General features: G+C 43.4%; 1 protein-coding gene across 5 annotated transcripts; it reads right to left on the bottom strand.

The window, feature by feature from the left end:
* Positions 1-675: 675 nt before the first annotated feature.
* Positions 676-20,588, bottom strand: scube2 (signal peptide, CUB domain, EGF-like 2). 5 transcript variants are annotated; one of them, XM_061068879.1, is made up of 23 exons: positions 20,359-20,588; positions 19,777-19,896; positions 19,375-19,500; positions 18,953-19,087; positions 17,968-18,093; positions 17,712-17,828; positions 15,705-15,794; positions 14,888-15,004; positions 14,638-14,760; positions 13,526-13,642; positions 13,247-13,369; positions 12,873-12,989; positions 11,765-11,854; positions 11,502-11,624; positions 10,661-10,828; positions 10,111-10,317; positions 5,383-5,553; positions 4,238-4,405; positions 3,206-3,367; positions 2,882-3,079; positions 2,619-2,771; positions 2,438-2,517; positions 676-1,849 (listed from the first exon to the last, which is right to left on the bottom strand). In XM_061068879.1, exons 1-23 carry the CDS (start codon positions 20,444-20,446, stop codon positions 1,703-1,705), a joined length of 3,066 nt encoding a protein of 1,021 aa, XP_060924862.1. In that variant the 5' UTR covers positions 20,447-20,588; the 3' UTR covers positions 676-1,702. The 5 variants fall into 5 exon arrangements, with proteins under 5 accessions (XP_060924862.1, XP_060924864.1, XP_060924863.1 ...); XM_061068881.1 differs by having other exon boundaries at positions 10,111-10,314; XM_061068880.1 differs by having other exon boundaries at positions 19,777-19,893.
* Positions 20,589-21,054: the final 466 nt, after the last annotated feature.

The following is a 21,054-nucleotide window of genomic DNA, read 5'->3' as shown; positions in this document are numbered from 1 at the left end:
AGAGAGAGAGAGAGAGAGAGAGAGAGAGAGAGAGAGAGAGAGAGTATATGAAATTGGGGTTTGTCAAATTGCTCTAATGATAATTTTTTATCATTTTTGCAATTTTTTGCATTCAAAATATATTAAGAATTTATTGATCTTCCAATCTCACGTTACAATCCTCTCAGGTTCACACTGTTATAGTTGGTGAAATTTCCGCTCAAGTTTATGCTTGACATTTTTTGGATTTCTAATTATGATCTATGGGAGCAGGTTAGTTCACACAGACCCGGGTGTGACTGGAGCTGCCGGGGACAGACAGATTTGACTTAACTTGATTGTTGTCTGCCAATAAGATTCAGGAGCCAATCGCTTAAAGCAGGGGAGTGGGGCTTTATGAGGGCAACAGTAATAAATGTGTTTTTCCTTCTCTGGTTATGTTTGTACTCGTGCCAGCTGTTTTTTCTAAACCAGTTTTGTGTTTTGCACACAATAGTTTAGTTTCTTACATCTGTCCTACCGCTGGCATGACATTTGTCTGGAGTGGATTGGGGTGCCAGGTGGATGAATGTCCAACGATGAGGATTAAGATCAATCCCTTCCATGGATACATGTGTCATGCATACGTGTGTGTGTGTCATACAGGCAATTTAGAAGGTCCCTTTGTGCTAGAAAAAAAGTGAGAGAGAGTAATAATAACATAAAATAAGTTTCCTATCTTTATTTACAGCATATTAGATGTACAAAACCATAGAAAATATACATACACGTATCATCTAAGACAGGTGAATAGCTCAGTTCTATTTTACAGGATGTCTCGTCTCTTTTCACGGTCTCTGACCTCAAATCACATCACTCGCAGATCTCTGACCTTCTACCGAGTGAGCGGTTGTCTTTGGTTGCTAGTTCATAATACAAAATGTACTGACACATACTGGTGAGGCAGCTGATGTCTCATGAATGCATAAAAGCCACTGTTATTTAAATTTTTTTGGGAAAGCCCCAAAAAAGCCACCAGCAGTTGCAGCAATGCTATACTGTCCAAATGTATGTAGTTGCTACATTACATTAGCGTTTCACCTAAAACTTTTTACATCATATACAAAAGATTCATCAGAATAATTGCTTTTGTGGTGCCACTACTTCTTTAGTGGCGCTAATTTCTCCATGAAAACATTGTGTTATATTTGTTTCTGTCATTTTGCAGGATTTCTGTCAACAACTTGTCTCTACCTGTGAAAGTAGCCTAAGTTCAAACTATAGATACACTGGCTGACATTCATCTGTTTAGCTACCTTTTTTTTCTTTAAATCACAATGTTGTCAACAAAAGTCTCAAAATGATGGCATGTAGAATATTTAGCAATATTCAGATACAGACTTCAGTTGGTAAATCCTGAGATGTGACTGTAAAATCTAAGAGAAGTTATTTATAATTTTTTAAAACTTGTTTCCAAATTTCCAAACAGAGGAAAGAGAATCTGGTTTCCTTTCTGAGGATGCTCACGAACATCTATTCTCCTTCTAAAAGCTCCAGTTAGGAATGCACTTGCTTGTCTTGTCTACTTCTCTCTTGGGATAACTGTTTATCAAATGTGTTGTCAGCTCATCCCACAAGGTGAAAACAGATAATTACAGAATACTCTTTGTGGGGCAAGTTGGAAAAAAGCTGAAACGGTGGCTGGTATTTAATCTATAATCCAGACACATGGTGAGAACCCTTCTTAGGGGCGAAGGAATCTCAGGACTTTGGAACGCAGGAAGCGGATGAAGGATTTAGGGAACATCTCTCGTGATTCTTGAGCTGTGTAGTTGAAGAAGTTCTGTGGGTGAGCAAGCACGTCGAACAGCGCCTTCATGAGCTTCTTGTCCTGAGGAGAAGATATAGTTCATTAATGAAGAGAAACTGCCAATGCAGCCGCAGCAGTCTGTATTTCTACATGTCACCAACAGAGGGTGCTGCATCTTCACTGGATCCAAATACAGGGTTTACAGATACACACATCTGGGAGAGACACCCATGTAAATAACTTTATTTTATCTTGTTACATTCACCAAAGAAATACACTGGAGCCCAAATTGAACCAGCTCAGTCTTTTCCTGACCCTTGAAGCTTATTCACGCCTGGACCACTGCTATGACCCATTTATATGTAACAGTCAATTCTCAGTCGCATGTTATCTTTCTTATTTTTGTTCTGTCTCATTATTTTCTTTGTTGTTTTATGCTCCAGTATTGTGTTAAGCACTCTGTGACCTTGTTTAGATAAGTGCTATAGAATTAAAGTTTTAACACCAATTGACCTCAATAAATATCTAAATATTGTTATACTTGATCGCATGTCCAGCAGATTTGATTATATATCAATTATCATTATAAGTTACAAAATTCCTTCCCTACTGAGTAAAAATTTAGACGCAACATGATGCTCTTTTCTAAAAGGGGCAAACTCTGGATACCTTGAGAATTTCCTGGTGATTCTCTGAAGCATATAATCTTCCATCTCTCACAATGTCTTCTATCAACTCCTGGTAGTCCTCTGAAACAAATAAAGTCCATAAGCAGCTCATTAGTGTGACACATCTTAACAGATTTTAGTGAGAGACAGAGGCTGCAAACATGTATCATATTTCTGTTTACCATCGTATGTAACATATGGGACCTGGAAGCCTTTCCCGCTGTTTCCCTCGTTGGACCTGAACTGTATCCAGAGCCTCTTGGAGCGGGAGGTGAAGGCGATGGGGCGTTCGTAGGTCTGACAGGTCTCGTAGGTCGTCACAGAGTTTGACAGGGCTGTGAGGTTAAGATGTCAGAACAAAGGACAGCATCTGTGATCAGCACACTGTGGCACGTCTGCTTTAAACCACACAGAAGGAGGAATTTCCTGAAAAGTTCAAACTCACAGCTCTTTCTCATTACTAAGTAGTCTCCGCACTCATCCTCGATCGGCAGGAAGATTTCTGGGACGACAATAAGGATCCTGCGCTTGGGCGGTGGGTTGATGGTCCAAGTGCATTCGATGTTGGCCGGATAGTTCCCAGGATAGTTGGGCGACTCGATGTAGCCGGAAAAATCCCCCAACTCTCCCCCACAATGTCGGTCTGTAAATACAACACAGTTATGTTAAATAAAGTTATTTTTTTCATACAGCAATTTACCCCGAAACGCTGCTGTTCTTTTCTCCGTGTGCATGCTTTAGAGGAGTTTCTGTACACAGACATACATACTTTTGCATTGCATGAAGTTGGTCGAGCCATCAAAGTCGGTGGTGGTGTTTCCAGGGCAGGCCATGCAGTAGTTCTGACCGAACTCAGCCTGATACGTGCCCGTGGGACAGCGGATGCAGCGGTGTGTGCTGCTGTTGTAGTAATGTCCTGGAGAGCACTGGACTGCAGGAGCCAATCACAACACTGTTAGTTTATATATAGCTCGTAATGTTCACTGCTTGTGTTTTTGCATCTGTGCTTTTAATCATTTTAGATCAGCTGAAAGCTTACATGCTGCACATTACGTTAAAAAAATCCATTATGGACACATGGATAATTATAAATAATAATTTAAGAATTTTAAGAACTTAATAAACAACTTTTTCCCTCGTTCTTGAAAGACTGATACCTACCAAGTTTGATCGTTTTGAATGAACTCCATAACGTACAGACAATAAGTCAGCAGCAGAGGGCAGCAGAGTTTCTGTCAACATCCAAAACACATCCATAGACGCAACAACCTTATGACGCTAATGTGATGTCAAGAAGAGTTTTTAAAAACAACTTTACGTTATAAACCTGACAGGTCTTCATAAACGTTCACAGCTAAAAATGGACCATCTAATCCCTCCACTTATGTTAAGCCATGAAACTAGAACTAGACCAGCACTCAGTAGAGCACATACCTCAGCCAAGGCCCCCGACCCCACAGGCCCCCTACCAGACAGGCCCCCTAAATGAGCCTGTGTCTTTGTCATCAAGAATCACAACTCTCTGGGAAAATGGTGAAAATCTCTCAATGTTAAATAAAGTGAAAAAGAAATTCCTGAATCCACCCCCTGATCCACAACCTTCCACCAAGCTTGAATGGAAATCTGTTCAGTTATGTTTGTGTAATCTCGCTTAAACAAAAAACTAACCTTGAAAACCTTAAAAACAAAATTTAACTGACCATGACATGATCCATTCATGTCCACTTGTGAGACGGATGTTAATAGCAGGTCTGAATGATTTTTTTTTTTTACCCTACATTAACACAAATGACTTTCCCACCTTTGGTCTCACACTCCTGAAAGGTGAGTGCACCGCTGCGCTTGGTAGCCAGGTTCCCTCCACAGGGGAAGCAGGTGGTGCGGCCCACCTCCTGCTGGTACGTCCCCAGTGGGCAGGGCAGGCAGGGGATGAAGCCGTCATGAGAGTACTGACCTGGGGAACACTGACCTGAACACACACAAACATTGGATCAAAACACACAAGACACACACACACACAACTTTCGGGAACTACGACAGATGGATGAGTTGGATTTCAAAACCTTCAAAATGCGCTACATGAGGAAAACTCTCCCGATCCGTTAGGTTCAGAGCCAGTGACAAAGCTAAAGCAAAGGTTAATGGAACGGTGCCATCTCCCAGTGCACCTCACACACTGTGTCTTCAGGGGGACTAATACAAACTGGGAGCCAGTGGGAGTCTGCTGATAGCTCTTCTTGTTTAGTCTGTCAGAGGAGATGGGATCGGGGGTTTAGCCTTGTAGCGATAACAGCACGGGAGGAGACCAAAACATGGTGGCTCCTTCGGCTTTGTATTCAGCAGACTTTGTGTTTTGAATTCAAATCCATCTTTCAAATCTGAGCTGGAGCTTCTTTGACTTTACACAGAGCAGAACATCTGCCAGAGAAAGATCTGTATCACGGCACCATCGCTTCCTGTGTGGCTCACAATCACAAAGCACTTATTTACATGTTGTGCCTTTATGGCTTCTACAGTTTTTTTTGTTCAAGATGTTATAACATGTTTCCCTTTGGCTCATGTTTGTGTCATTGCTAAGTTCTTTGTTTTCTTAAGGGCTATGCAATTTACAATATTGTCACTACACACAAGCGGAAACACCAAATGCCAAAAGTTAAGGTATATATTTTTTGAAATATCAAATATAGCTTTTAATTCGACATTTAAGGGAATAGCTTGATGTTTGCGCTGTGAATATTAACTAAATGTACTTTGTTACATCTCATCACTGGTTTTGAAAACTGAATTTCTAATACGAGAGCTTACAGCTGTGCCTTGAGTCAACTATCAGTGAGAGCACTTTGAGGTACAATAGGCTTCAAGCGTTATATTATATAGATATACAAGTTTTTCTATACAATAAAAATCCCGTTAGTTGCTGCTTCCGTCTGCTGAACACTGACTTACCTCCACACTCGGACATGTTTCGAGCTCCGACCACCTTGGACACTTCTCTTCCCTCGGGTCCAGGACAAACTTCGCAGGACGTCTGTCCCTCCTCACCCTGGTACGTCCCCGCATGACACAGCACACACCTTCCCTGCTCTGCGTCGTAATAAGTACCCACACTGCACCTCACTGACAGACAACACAGGAAAGACGGATTAAAGGCGATTACTTCAATCACTTAGTTGTGGCACACGCACACAGACACAAAGCAAATTGGGCTTAGGTTTGCCATGTTTGTGGTGGTTCGTCATATCCCGTCGGTGATAGTTGGGTCTTAGTGCTGTGGTGAGCCATGTGTCTAAATACTTACATCTTTATTCTCTCTGAAAGAATACTGTCATCACCAAGCTAATTATTTAAGGAGGGTGAAATCAAAGATTCTTCTCAGAAAACCAAAACAAACACTTAAAGACTCTCACAACAGAGTGCCGTGTGTGAACTTGTGCTTTACATCACTTTAAGAGAGATCAGTGTCAGCCGGTGTTCGACTCCTCACATCATAAGAGAGTGGGGGGGTAGACGGCGTGAAAAGCTGACGGGAATCAACAAATACAGCAGTGTTGCCTCTGGCTACACAAAATCAAACAGCCCTAACCACACGGCACGTTTACACTGCGAATACAGCGGCTCAATTGCACGACAAGACCAATAAAGTAAAGTAACCTGGACTTCATCAGCCACCTCTTAAGTGTAACCAAACAGAACTGTGTACATACTTAGACTGGATAAACACAATGAAGAGCAGCCACTTAATTATTCATCGCCCATAACACATTAAAGATATTTACTGATTCTGATCAGTTGACAGTTTGGAGGGATCTACTTGCCTCCATGAATATTACACGTACTAGATGTGGTTAAACTGAGCACAGTGCTTTGGGAAGGAAGCAGTTCGGCTTAGTGGAGCTTCACATGCTCTCCATAGGTGTGAAAAGAGTAATATTTATAAATACTAGGATTTGTAACTAGGACGACAACAAAAACTTATTTTGTAGGTTTAACCTGTTCCATGTAGCTGCAGATAAAATGTGCCTACATGCAGGACAGATGGATACAGAAATTAATGTTGAATACTTAAGAAGCACATAAGTATTCCACTACCTCTGCTTGGAGTCAGTTGCATCTTGTCTTATAAGATGCATTTAAGTGATTTAAAACTACTTATAACCAGGCATATATGGCAGACGATGTTTTGACTGACTCCTGTTGCCTTTATGACTTGTATTTACATCGAACTTTTCTAGTCTTGATGAACACTCAAAGTGCTTTGTAGTACAGGTTATTGCCACAGGGGAATTCAAGGTTCAGTATCTGGCCCAAGGACACTTCGGCAGGCAGATGGGGAAGAGTGGGATCGAACCGCCGAGCTTCTGGTTAGAATGAATTAGATGAATGAATGAATATCATTTTAAGGTTTTCTGATTCTGTAATCCAGAACCCTAACTCATTCTTTATTTTCATTGTAAATTGTTACATGTCTGCAACTCTGTTCTGTTGGCCGGGACACTCAATGAGAATTTTTCCATTTATATCAAAATTGATTTATATATTATTTATATATTTATTAAATACAAAATAAAAACAATAGAAATAATTACTTAAGTAAATAAGCACTATAAATTATACTAAGATAGTAAAAGATCAATAAATAGTAAAACAAAATAAATGTAAATAATGCAACCATAAATTCTAAAACTCACACATGAAAGCCAGAATAAATCAAAAGTGTGTTAATTTAAGTAGAATATAAATATCAACATTTTCAGATCCTCTGTACGTCTGTTCCAGTGACTCCAGGCTGAATGCAGCATCACCAAATGTTTTGGTTCTGCCTCTGAAACTACTTAAAGAGAAGAACCAGAGGATCTGAGGGGCTTTTCTGACAAGTAGTTTGGTGTAAGTCCATGTGGTGCCTTATAAACGAATAAACTCATTTAAAAACCAATGCAAAAACGTACAGTTTACCAGTGAAGAATGACCAAACAAAATGACTGAGGCAAAAGAGAACCGGCGCTTCAACAGCTGCCTTTGTGTCCCTACATCAGACACATACATCATACACCATGCCGGTGCATCGGGGGGGAACTTTTAATACCATAAGCACCGTACGCACCCTCGACTCAGACACAGAAACAAATCAAAGAGAGGATTTCCTTTTTATCTCACCAAAGTGCAAAGGCTTGATTACAGGGACTAAATCACAGTTTTGCTTTGGTTCCTCCCATTCAGAGTAATGTCTGTAATTAATTTGAGAATTACTGCGTCTGTCTACGAGGGCCTTAAGAACTTGACTTGAAAAACAGAAGCTGATCTCACACAACAATAAATCAATGAAGTCCCAGGTCTTTAGCAGAAAATGCGTTGTTGCCTTAAATTTTAAGCTGCCTGTAAGCAGAGAATCCACCATCTCAACACACACATGCTTCATGTCGATCCAGATTAGCAAATAGTTCGATTTCCCTCTTAAGCACGAAAATGTAGTTCTCTCAAGAGCGGTCCATTTTTCGGAGCCCATTGTTTACTCTAAAAAGACCACGAGGAGCCATCACTGCATTGTCCCCTAACAGCTTTTATTTGACAGAGGGAAGCAGTGAGAGAAGAGAGAGAGTGAGAGTGAAAGGGAAAAAAACCTTGAAGCCTTTCAAATGCAAAGAACGCTTCTATAGAGTCCTCGAATTGATGGCCCCAAAGAGGTTTAAAAGACCTTTCACCTCTATTCAAGGGCCCAGTCTTTGCCTACTTGATGACATAGGAAAACACTACGGTATCACAGTGGTTAGAAGCTGAACCCAATAAAAGGGGTCAGGTTTCTGAATCCCCCCATTCGGGCTTGGCCCAATCGCTGCTCGCGCCCATCAAGCGGAGGCCCAAACAGCTGATGCTAATTGATTCCCATGGTGTGGCTGAAGTCAATTCTCTTCAGCAGTTTAGTTGCCGGGGGTCATGCAAAGTGGCCCCAGCTGGGGGGCAGGGGGGACGCAGCACTCAAACTGCCAGCTTGAATCAACAGGACTTCCTAAACATCTTCAATGTTAAAACAAACACGCAAACAAGTCGACTAGTGAGCCCGAATGGACGCGAGCGCGTGGACGGGCGACATTCACGTCATCTCTGGATCCCGATCTCGACTGCTGCAGTTCAATCATGTTTTCCTTTTCAAATAATCTCTAATAACTGAACAACAAAATATTTATATAATCACTAGGCCTTATCGTATTTTTTACGAGGCAATGTCCTGGAGTAGAAACTGATGCAAACAGGAGCCTGAATGCATCACAACACTGATTCAAAAGGAGAAAAATGCCCAAAATGTAAAAGCATATTTTCTCCAGATGCACAGGGCGGCTGTGTTGTCGTCCCTCGGAGGCAGTGAGAACAAACCCCGAAAGGGCTTTTTCAATGGAACGGGCACTGAAAAGGACTAAACTGCGCTCCGAGCTAAGCCAGAGCTGGAGGTGGGGGAGGAGGGGGAAAATATAGCTCCTTTAAAGAGCTGGAGGTTAAGAAGAATGCCTTTCAGCCCCCCCGCCTCCTCTCCCAAATTACATGTCTACACCCCTGCCACGGCCAATAGACTGCTTAATGTTGACCTGAAAGCGTAGCGGGGAGTTAAGGAATCAAGACCCTTAAGACCTGTGTTACTGAGAGATATAATGCACACAGGGGCAGTTCAGGTTAAAATCACATCAGCGCAGCCAATCAGCAGCAGAGACTTTGATGTTGATGTCGAGCCCCCCCCCCCCCCCCCCAAAAAGAAAGAAAAAAAAAGAACCGCGGTTACGAGGAGATGTGCTGTAAATATAAAGCTGATGATGTGTAAAGCTGATGATTTTCTTTCAACAGCCTCAGATGTCTGGAGGACAGCCACAGACTCAGGCGTGTTTTGGTTTCCAATTAACCCGCAAAGAACAATAACACGTCCGTCAACGGTTCAGAAGGAGGGAAACAAAAATGCGACTTGAAACGTGTGTGTGGAGTTTATGAAAGATCTGCGCCTACGTCAGGTTCTTGAACGCCGGCAGGAGACGGGCGTGTGTCGAACACAGCGCACATCGACTGAGTAAATATTTAGACATCACGGCGGAAGAAAGACACTGGTTTCCTCTCGCTGATATTGAGAGGCTGAGCGGCAGGCAGAGAACTTACTGTGAGGCCCCGAACCAGGGGCACACGCTGCCAACGGCCAGAGAAAACACATGCCAGCTTTCGGCGCTCTAATGCCCACAGTGTGTGGTCGTATTCGTGGTCGAGAGGCAGCAACCACCAGTGAGGGGGGGGGGGGGGCTGCCTGTGGCCACCACGTTACGCTCTTATCCGAGGGAGATGCTGGAAGATCTCACGGCGCAGAGGACCAACAACAGCCTCTCTGTTCTTCCACACTCCAACCAGCTCTTTACAGCATGTCTGCAAACCAAATATGGCACTCATCTGGCCAACACCTGCTCCGAATCCAATCATTAAACCAGCCTGTCTAAATATATCTCGCTGGCGTGGACCATTTCAATTACTTAAAGTCGTGACTGGGAGTCGAGTGTGTGCGTCGCTGCCTTCTTAGGTGCAACTCAAGTGGTTGGTTCTATGCTTTGCAGACACGCTGGCTGAACGCTGCATGTCCCCAACTCCATCTCGTCCTGCACTGACTGACGGGAAGGGAACTGAAGGTAAACCGAAAAAGAACAAACTCACCACATTTCCTGCCCATCAGCCCCTGTCCGCCCACACAGGGTCCCGTCAGTTCCACCGGCTGCTCGGGGTTCTTGGCGAGCTCGTAGTCGGAGCCGGCGAAGTGGAGATGGAACTGCTCCCGGTTGATGGACTTCCTCAGGGTCCTGATGGTCTTCCTGAGCCTCTTCTCCGAGCGCCGGCGCACGCAGCTCAGGTCGCAGGTCTCTGCTGAGAGAGGAACATGATACCACAACTGTTGCCGGCACAAAATGTCATCTCACACACACCTTGAGGATACTTTGAATCCATGCCTGGATGACCACATGCTTGCCCAGGCCTTCACACATTAAAAACACTCCGAGTCAGGGAAGGAACACTCTAGGCCAACATATGTATAGAAACCCTACGCCCCACATCCAGAGCCCACCACCACCACCACCAAGTCAAAACAGGAGATACTTTAACAGTTTGGTTTGATTAGTAACGAACGGACAGCGGCGAGAGACAGAGGTGGAGAACGAGGAACAGAGAGGTCACAGAGCAGGCAGGAAGTGCAGCGAGACCAACCAACCTGTTACCTCCTCTAGGTTCACGTCCAGCTCAAACTCGGCTGTGATGGAGGAGCCGTCCTCCTCGCCGGCTCTCCTGCCGTGGCGGCTGCGCGTCCACTGCCCGGAGGAGGAGCAGCGCAGGCTCACGTAGCTGAACTGGACGTTTTCGGTGAAGGGGAACCTGCTATCTGTGGACCCAGGGAACGACCACCCCCCCACAGCCACGCCACGCCACAGCCAGCAGAGACACAGATACAACACACACACACACACAAATGCACAACTGTTAAAGAAATTCCAAGAACCTCATTAAGGAAAACGTTTGAATTACAATATGAATTTAAAAACAGGCCTACCAAATAATGATCTCGTCCAAGGAGGTTATGTTTTCACCTCTGACCATTTATATATATTTTTTGATTGATTGTTTACTACTTGACGGATTATTACGAAACTTGGTGGAAAGATGTGTTATGGGTCAGGAAGGAACCCATTAGATGTTAGTACCAATCTGGATTAGTGGGCAGATCCAGGAATTTTTTCTCTCTTCCGATCAGAACTCCCTTTGAATGATAGCTGGGTCGGAGCTAGCTGAATGGCATGCTACGGCTAATTACATCCTCCCCTGTCACTGCCATTCAAAGTTCAAGACACTTTAGCCACAAATTTCTTTCACATTTGCCTTTGGTTGTTTTGGTTTCCAGCCTTTCAGGTCTGCTATATCTTCCGAAAGATTGTGGCTTTAGATGGTGACAGTTCTCGGTAAACCCAAAATGTTTTTCTAACCAACACCACAAAAATCTATCTGCATCCTGTCTCGTGTGTGGATGTGTTGGTGTTGTTGTGTGGCAACCTCTGTACCTGAATGTGCAGCGTTTAAGCTCTCCTTCAGTTTCTCCTGACTTCGTTTTAAGTTGCACTTCCCGGTGCCCGACTTAAAGGTGGCTGTGGTCTTAATGCGTGGAACACCGACCATTTCTGGACCTGGAACAGAAACAAATCTTGTTATTTTGATCTACTTTTATATCAACTGACGGCAAGGAAAGACTGAGTTGTTTCCTGAGTAACGGTTTTGTGTGGCAGAGCAGAAAGATCGATTTAAATCTGGGATGTTTTGTACTTGCCCAAGCAATACAAGCCACTGTTGTTCTTTTGTGCGTCAGCCAAGCAGGGCAAAGGCATTCCACAGGTCACCGTGTAGGAATCCTCCGTCCCTAAAAGTCAGGGCCACAAAAGGCGAGTGAGAGAGCAAACAGGAAGCATGTCGGAACACGAAACCCATCTCTCTGCAGACTGATGCCGACGACCGGTCACAGGGGCAGACCAGCTTAACTTACTCTTTCACATTAGCATGATTTAACTTCGCTAGAACATATCTGCACCAGGAGATGCCTGACCTGTATCGTGCTGTTTGAGTCTTATTGTGAAAAAAAAAAAAATGTTATGACGCACTTGACTGAGGAGAGTCGCGTCATATCAACTGAAATCATTCATCTTATTATTCAACATGAAGATGTATAGGAGCCTCAGTGTTTGCTAGACTGTGTCCGACTTCCATTGATGTCCATTCATCCCTGTTTGAAGCTAACATGAGAACCAAAGACACAACCAAAAATACCCCAAGTTTAATTTAGATAGACTTGAAGGACGTAGAGAACTACTTCTTGCAGTCTGCACTTTCTGCAGCCACTTCACATTAAGCCTGTTATTGGTATCTATGAAATGTTTAGTCCCAATTCCATTTTCAAATCAGTATCCTGAACTGGGAGTGTTATGGAGGCCAAACATTTTAGCCATTGTGGATAAATCAAAGTTAAAATTTTGATATCTGTTTTTCAAATCTTAACGTATCTGTTTGAAACATTGCTGAATGAAAATGATTATTTAAATGTTGACGAACTGCAGAAAAGTGGGAGCAAAAGCGAAAATATTTTTTTATTAAACAAAACTGACAGTGATTCCTGTGCTATGTGTGTTCAGCTATTCTGCAAATCATATGAAGTTCATGAGAAGAAAATATTCAAAAAGAAAATGGATCTCAAGGTGAAATGATTGGACAATTTAGCAATTTTCAATTAAAAGTTTTTTTTTTTAACTGCAGCTTCAACAAACCTTGAAACCTCAGCATGAAACTCTCTCCTGTGCAGAGCTCATCTTCTGGGATTCAAGTTGCAAATCACACAAAATCATGATGGCCCAGCTAAGTGTGTTGATCTGATTCATCCAACTCACCGCTGCTGATGTGAACTTGGGACTGGCAGGTCAGGAAGCAGCGGTCCCCCCCCGCCTGCTTACTGCAGTTCAAGGTGGGTTTAGAGGGGGGTTTGGCAGGTGGTAAACCCTCAGCCTCTAGATGGAAACCACAACAAAACTCGAGGGTAAAAAAGAAAACCTTTCATTGAAACAACGAGGACGAGGCACGGTCCAGCGTTTCACTCAAACACAAGAAGTGACGGAGAATTAAAGAGAAAAAAAGAGAGCAGAATTCAAAGTATCTCCTGTTTTTGTCCCCCAGGTTTTAGTGCAGAATGTTGGATGTCGCACAGATTTTTATCACGTTTGTTCCACAGACAGAACAGCAGCACTCAACAGATGCACCAGCTTACCAATGCAGTCCTTTCTGTTCCAGTGCAGCTTAGAGCCAGGATGGCAAAAGCATTCAAATCCACCCATGGTGTTCACACAGCCCTGCTCGCAGCCGCCATTGTTCACGCTGCATTCATTTATATCTGAGAGGAAAAAGAAGAAAAATCATTACTATGTTTACAGGCTCCATTTCACAGCAACACATCAATGAGCAAGTACTCACATTTGTATGCTTTTTAGCACTTGTGTGTTACGCTCAAGTTGTTATGTATACCTCCCTCCACCTAACAGGGTCTCACCTCCGCAGTGGGCCAGTCCATACATGGTGAAGCCTTTGTTGCACAGACACTGAAAACCACCGGGGGAGTTCACACACGTGTGATCACATGTCCGCTCAAAAAAACACTCATCTATATCTGTAATCAGAATCAGAGAGATGAAATAATAGCAGGGCAGCCAGTTGCAATCTTCACTAGGAGGGATTTCCCACCCACAGACACACATAAGCATTTGATCCTGCATTTTCCCACTGAGGGAAAATGTGACGTGTACAGGGAGTTTCACAAGTGAAACGCCGCTGGAGGTAGTAACTCATTGAGACACCTTTATGTATTTACACATGCATCAGATAGGCCTAATTAAAGACATGAATTCTGATCCAAAGGTAAACAAAGCGGTAGCCACATTACCAAACTAGAATGGCACTCTGAGAGCGTACACCTCCACCAAGGCCCAACAGTGCCACCGTGAAACCACATTTAAATTCACTAGGTCTGGATTTTAACTTGGATCAGTCTCCTAAACATGCCAGATTTTTTTAGTAAGATCCATACATTTTTCTCTGATTAAGCAACAAAAATAAAGATAAATAATTTTAAAGAAAGGAAAATAAATTCCTGGCTCCCCTCTGAACACGTCACATTAAAATATAATGGGGTTTTCTTTGGGTCATGCCCCACCCCTCCACAAAATTTGGAATTTGGAAATCGATTGAGTAGTTTTGCTTAATCCTGCTAACAAACAAACAAACAAATGCAGACAAAAACATATTTTCCAAGGCGGAGGTAAAAAATATATAATGATGTTTTAAAGGTTTTGTTGCCATTTTTTAACCTTGAAGTAAATCCCGCCCACATATTCTGATAAGTTACAAAACAAAGAAAATCTTGCCTAATCAATTAAGAAAGAAACTTTAGAAAGAAATCAAGACTTGAAGAGATCAAGACTTAAATATAAAATGATCATAATAAATTATGAAATTATGAGCAATGGATGTCACAAACATCTTAAGTCATGATGTCCCTTTCTATTCCATCTGTTTTATGAAAATACATTTACTCCCAACTGATCTTTATTGTCTTGTGCAGAGTTTGAGGTAAACAGACAAGAGGAGTCAGATTTGATTTTCTACCTTGACAGGAGCGCTCGTCTGTGAGCAGCTTGAAACCTTTCCTGCAGTTGCACTCGAAGCTGCCGATGGTGTTCCTGCAGAAGTGATCGCAGCCGCCGTTGTGAATTTCGCACTCGTCAATATCTGCGGGAAACAAGGGCGACATCCTGACACCAACACTGGAACAACACTTTCAAATGCACAAAGCTGAAGGGCGGCAGCACCAAGACGCTCTCTTATTGTTTTTTTGGGGGGGGACTGCCAGTCTGACCTTTGCATGTTTTTCCATCCGGCTGCAGGGTGAAGCCCACGGGGCAGCTGCAGCGCACGCCTGTGGTTGTGTCTTTACAGGTGCAGTCACACCCCCCATTGTTCACGGCGCAGGTTTCTGAAAGTGCAACACAAAGCACGAATGTATGTGAATGACTTTGGTTGTGCGTTATTTCCCAACGTCAGATGTTAGATCCTAAACAAAACAGAACCTCGATCTGCTGAACATTATATTCTTAAGACAACCGAGAATCCATCAGCAGAACACGACAAATATACAGTTTCTTCTCATGCTTTTGAATACTGTTAAATGCTGTTTAACAAATTTAGAAATGCTGGTGGAAACAGACGAATGAGGCTCTGATGCCTGGTTTGTATAGTTAACAGTAGAGAAAACACACATATAGGTTAGGAACACATCACAGCTAACATGTATTATCTATAACACAGGACAAGACTCCCAGAGCTGGTGCCAAAGATATCTTGTTTTTCATGTGTGGACTCACCCAGAATCACACCACTGATAAATACTAACGATACAAGACGAGATTCACACGCTGCCCTTCCCCAAATGGAAGGAAAATGTGAAATGTACCACACTGTCACAGATGCATGTTATTCAGGGTGGAAGCTGGGGGCGAGGAAGCCACTGCACAGTCATTTCACAGTTTGCTCCAAACGGCTGAGGAATGCCTGGGGTTTACTAGACATTACTCCTCTCCCCTGTTTGACACCCCTCGGTGGTTCCTGGCAGCTCAACGCGCCGTCACATAAAACAGAAAGTCAAGCCTCTGAATGGAGGAGGGTGCAATCGTTACCCATCAGCAGTCTTCGTTTGACCCGTTTGTCCACCTCAGTGATGGATGTGGCGTTGTTGTCCGAGGGCTCGGTGGTGGCCTCATCCCGTTCTGAGACACAGAAAAACCACCTTTATTACTAAGATTGATAAACTCAAAATCACTACCACAAACTGGAATGGCACTCAGTGGAGCACACACCTCCGACAAAGCTCAGTTGTCCGCTTAGATTCAATTAAATCACATGTTTTCTTCTGCGTTTATTTGTTTATCTTTCTGTTAGTTGGTTAGTTAGTTATCAGGATATCACAAAAACTACAGGAAAGAGTTTTTGGGAAACTAGGTGGTAGAATGTGGTATGAGTCCAGTAAGCACCCATTATATTTAGAAGCAGATTCTGATCAGGGGGCAGATCCAGGAATATGTTTCACTTTCTACAAATTGGGCAAATTAGTAAAATTTTCATTGATTTCTCAGAGATTTAAATAAAGTAAAATCAGGCATGTTTAGGGGACTGATTAATGAATGTTTGCAATTCGATGCAGATGTCAATAAAAATCCGGATCTATTGAATCTAAATGTGGTTTCATACAGGGACTGTTGGGCCAGGGTGGAGATATGCGCTCCCTTTTATAATGTTTCACTGGGAAAATGTTAAGGAAAGTTGAAAGAAATTCCTGAAACTGCCCCCTGATCCGGATCTACGTCAAAATCTATTTGTTTCTTCCTTAGGTTATGCTCCACACTTCCAGAAAGTTTCATGGAAATCCGTTTGGTACTTTTTACATAATCCAGCCAACAAACAAACAAACAAACAAGCACAGACGAGGAAACAACACAAACACTGTGACTCCTCTGTTGACTTCCTGTTTGTGTCGGCCACCTCTCAGTAAGCAGATGCATGTTTACACTCGAGATATTCAGCTTGTAGTGGCATGGCGCGTGTCAGACAACACAGCACATCAGTTGAGAGAATCTGGAGACAACGTTGCACTGATATGCCCGGACCTCACACACACTGCATACTGCAGGGAGAGATATTACCCAATATCTGACAGTGGATCCTTATCCAATATGATAACCGCTGTGTGGGAACAGGCACAGTGCGGAACAAGGAGAGCTGACAGAGGGAGATAGTTCCAGTTACTGTGTTTCCACTCGCTCATCAAGATAGTCTCTGACTGACTGAAGAAACAAAGTGGGAGCTGTTCCTGGAATATTCGCTCCCCGAGCTCAGGTCGAGTTCATCTAGATTTACTACCGGAATTAATTTATCACAAACAAGAAGCCAGAACATGAATCAAACCTTTCTCATCAGCTTTCTGTTTCTACTTCTGTATGATCCACTCTTTCTCCCTGACTTTAAGTTAAGAATCTTCACAACCGTCCAGAGTACAATTTTTTGTTATATCACCATTATATCAAATTGAAACAGGGGCGTGGACAGGGGGCACGGGTCCTAGCTGAAATCTGATTGGCCCCTGAAGACACTTACCAACATAAATATGTTAATTTATTAAGAGTTTTTATTTCCCAAGCTTTTTTGAAGTACAAAATGTTTTTTTAGATATATATATATTCAAGGACGTGTGGCTTTGAGCGAACAAGGAATCAAATGTGCACCTTACTGAATCAGGAATCGTGCATGGATGATGGACATATATTTTATCTGTGTAACATTAGGCCCCATTATGGCCCCTGATTTAGAAAAATCCAAGATCCGGCACTGAAATGAAATATTCTAGATATTTTGTTCATTCTTAAAAAAAACATTTCCCGAAAATTCAGTCTGATCTATTTAGTACCTTTGGAAACTTTAGGCTAACTTGAGGATTTTCCGACAGGGATGTGCGACTTTAAAAAACATTAAGTTGCACAGCGGGAGTTTGAAAATGACTGAGCTCCTCGCAGGTCAGTTGGATTAAAGACAATATGGAGACACCTATCAGAGAGATTAAGATGTGATGCGTTCAAAGGAGTGTAATAAAAATGGAAGTCCGTTTGACGAGCGACGCACAGCACGCTTACCTACACATGACCTCTTGTCCGGCTGCAGGGTGTACCTGATGTGGCACCTGCATATGGGGCCGTTCTCCGTGTCCTCGCAGGTGTGCTGGCAGCCTCCGTTGCCGTGGTTACAAGTCACTGCGGGGTCAACAACATGCAAGCGTGAGTCAAAATGATCAGCGTGCCATTTGAAGCCCACTGTGCATGTGTGTGTGTGTGTGTGTGTGTGTGTGTGGGTGTGTAGTGTGAAGTTAGCCTCATGCCACCGAGCACGTACAGATGCAGCCTTTCTGGTTCCTGGCCAGCTCGAACCCTGGACGGCACTCACAGGCCACGCCTCCTTTGGGCGTCTCTTTGCAGATGTGGGCACAGCCGTGCTCCTTGTTCATACAGTTGAGGCCCTCTGTGAAGAGAACGAGGGAGAGGGTACACAATGAAACTCTCCTACAGTGACTGACCGGCTCCACACAAAGGCACACATAGTGAGAGATTAGTGCGCCGTCCTCAAAGACACTGATTGTTCTCAGGCTTTACACAATTCAAAAACACCAACCCGGGGTTATTCATCATTTCATCACATCTAGAGAGAACATTTTAATTCTGCAAGCCGAGAAAAAGTTGTTTGAAAATGGATTCCCTGCAATCAAAGCTCTGCAAACTGGTCTGGAGTCTGCATCGTACTCAACCACGCTCTGAGCAGAGAAGTGAGATTATGAAAACGCCATTTATCCAGATGAGTCACAGCTGAGTGGATAGGTCCACAGGGTTTAAAAGGGCTGTCAAGACTCGATGGAGTGGAAAGTGCCTGCATTTAAGTTGACTTCAATCGAGGAGACAAAACAAAGGCCCTGCAGACAAATCTGCGACACAGACCACATAGACCCGAGTGCTGCAGTTATTAACTTATTTTGTTCTCCGGGGACTCGGAGATCCTTTTTCCCACAGCATGTTGCTGCTGCGGATAAAAGCTCAGTGACGGGAGCCAGCTTGAACCTGTCACCCCTCATTGTGCTGTCAGACTGAAGATTTGTATGTGAGCATTAGAGAAATTGCTGGATAGTCCTCCGTCCCCCTTTCCCCCCCATTGCTGAAGACAATTAGCACATACAAGCATCCACAAACAATCCTTAAACCCTCTTTTAGAAATGAGTTAGACACTGATTTCATGAATTTTTTTTGGTGAGTGCCAGAGAATATCTTGAAGTTGTATTTGTCCGGCTCACAGATGTTCACATAACAAGAGTGCATGTTAGTTCACTCACCCACAGAGCGGTGGATGCATGTGTGCTGGTTGTCGCTGAGGAAGAAGCCGTCCTTGCAGCGACACTCGTAGCTGCCCATGGTGTTGACACAAGTGTGCTGGCAGCCACCGTTGTTGAACTTGCACTCGTCCACATCTACAGCACAGAGGATTGATCGCATTGATTCAACCGTGTTTGTACAAATCATGTTCACAAACACTGCAAATGAAATCAAGGCTTTTTCCCCCCAACATAAAGATTTTGGAGCATAAATATTTGTGAGTATTTCAAATTGCTGGACGAGCAAAACCCAAACTGTTTAAAGCTGTGGAAGAAGGAATCCAGGTGTTTGTGAGAAACTTCTCGACCAGCAGCCTACACAGACATGAACTCCTCAGGCCATCGCAGGGCTTATTTACTCAGTGGTCTTTGGCCGCTCTTACCTAGGCAGTTGTGTCCGTCATGTGCCAAATTGAATCCGTCGTGGCAAGTGCAACGATAATTTCCTGGGATGTTGTTGCACTCGTGTACACAGCCACCATTGTACTCCAGGTCGCACTCATCGGTGTCTGCAAAGTCACAACACACACATGAATGTTGATCAAAAGTCCAAAAGGTTCGTCTTTGGACCATCAGAACAATTACCAATCAGAGGATGTGTGGATGTGAGAGTAACTAGAATAAACAACACAGATATCACAAAATGGAACGATGCCACAGTAGAATAAACATGGTGATGTGAAAATTAAAAACATGTTAATATTACAGGTTCCAGAGCCTAAACATCCAGATCTGATGGATGTGGAGACCAGATAAGCATGTTTATCAAACAGGGGACACGTTACCTTCGCAGTGTTTCCCATCTCCTCTGAATCCTGCTCTGCATGTGCACTTGTACGAGCCTGGAGTGCTCTGACAAATCGCATCGATGTGACAGCCATCACTTCCCTCTGCGCATGGATCTGCTGAAGTCCACACAGGTCTCAATTATCTCCACAAACACATTCAAACAGTGCAATCATTCAGCTAGTGGGACTTTGTCATGTGGGCACTTTAAAGTTTCGCATGTTTGTGACAGCAGAAGAAAATCTGATTTAACTGAAAAACAATACAACAATAAAACTCCCTACTATTACTAATAGTAGAAGTAGGGAGTCTACAGCAGGGGATTTAAAACGTCCTGGGTGAACTAACCTGGAAGTTAATAAGTTACACAGAAAACAAAACCTGTCTTAAAAAGCGTATTTGTGTAAGGAGGACGTCAATTCCCACAGCGACACTTTACTCAGCAACACGCCGAGAAACAAAAAGTGGAGAAACACAACAAGAGCGCGCTCCTCAAAGCGTGCGTAAAGTAGCACGACTTGCAAAACACAACACACATGCACTCACACACACACGCACACACACACTCGCTACAGTCCCACCTCGAGTCTCTGTTAGCGCAGCGCTTTGGCGACTGTTTAACAGGAGCAGAAGCAAACAGAAGTCCCTCGCAGCCCGAGCAGGTCCCATGGTGAGATGTGATCCGAGTGGACACGTCTGCTCACAGGGACGAGGACGCACTGGAGCCGGGAGCGAGCGTCCGCCTCATTCTCATTCTAGCCTGTCAATCTGCTCACAAGGGGCTTTTCAAAAGAGAAAGGAGAGAGAGTGTGTGTGTGTGTGTGTGTGTGTGTGTGTGTGTGTGTGTGTGTGTGTGTGTGTGTGTGTGTGTGTGTGTGTGTGTTTAAATGAGAGCGTGCGCGCGCGTACACGTACACGTAAAAAGAAAAAAAGAGACAGCTGCGTCAAGTCAATTAAATCGCCGGTGCTGAACCGGAAGAGCCGTGAGGATGTGTTAAACGTTGTGCGATCGAAGCGCTGGACATGGCTTTTATTTTGAAATCACAAAGCGGAAATTCTATTATTGCGCCAACGTGATCGAGTGTGTCTTAAAACTGTGAACAACTGTGACAAACACATACACACAATATATAAACACGGTACATACACACAATACATACTCAATTTTACTCACAAAAAATACACACAAAACATACACACAAAACATACTCACAATACATACACACAAAATATAAACACTGTACTTACACACATTATATACTCAATATATACACACA

This window comes from Limanda limanda, chromosome 3 (genome assembly GCF_963576545.1).
Source record: "Limanda limanda chromosome 3, fLimLim1.1, whole genome shotgun sequence".
Classification (NCBI taxonomy): domain Eukaryota; kingdom Metazoa; phylum Chordata; class Actinopteri; order Pleuronectiformes; family Pleuronectidae; genus Limanda; species Limanda limanda.
The sequence above is the reverse complement of the archived record's forward strand: the minus strand, read 5'-3'. Positions and strand labels throughout refer to the sequence as shown.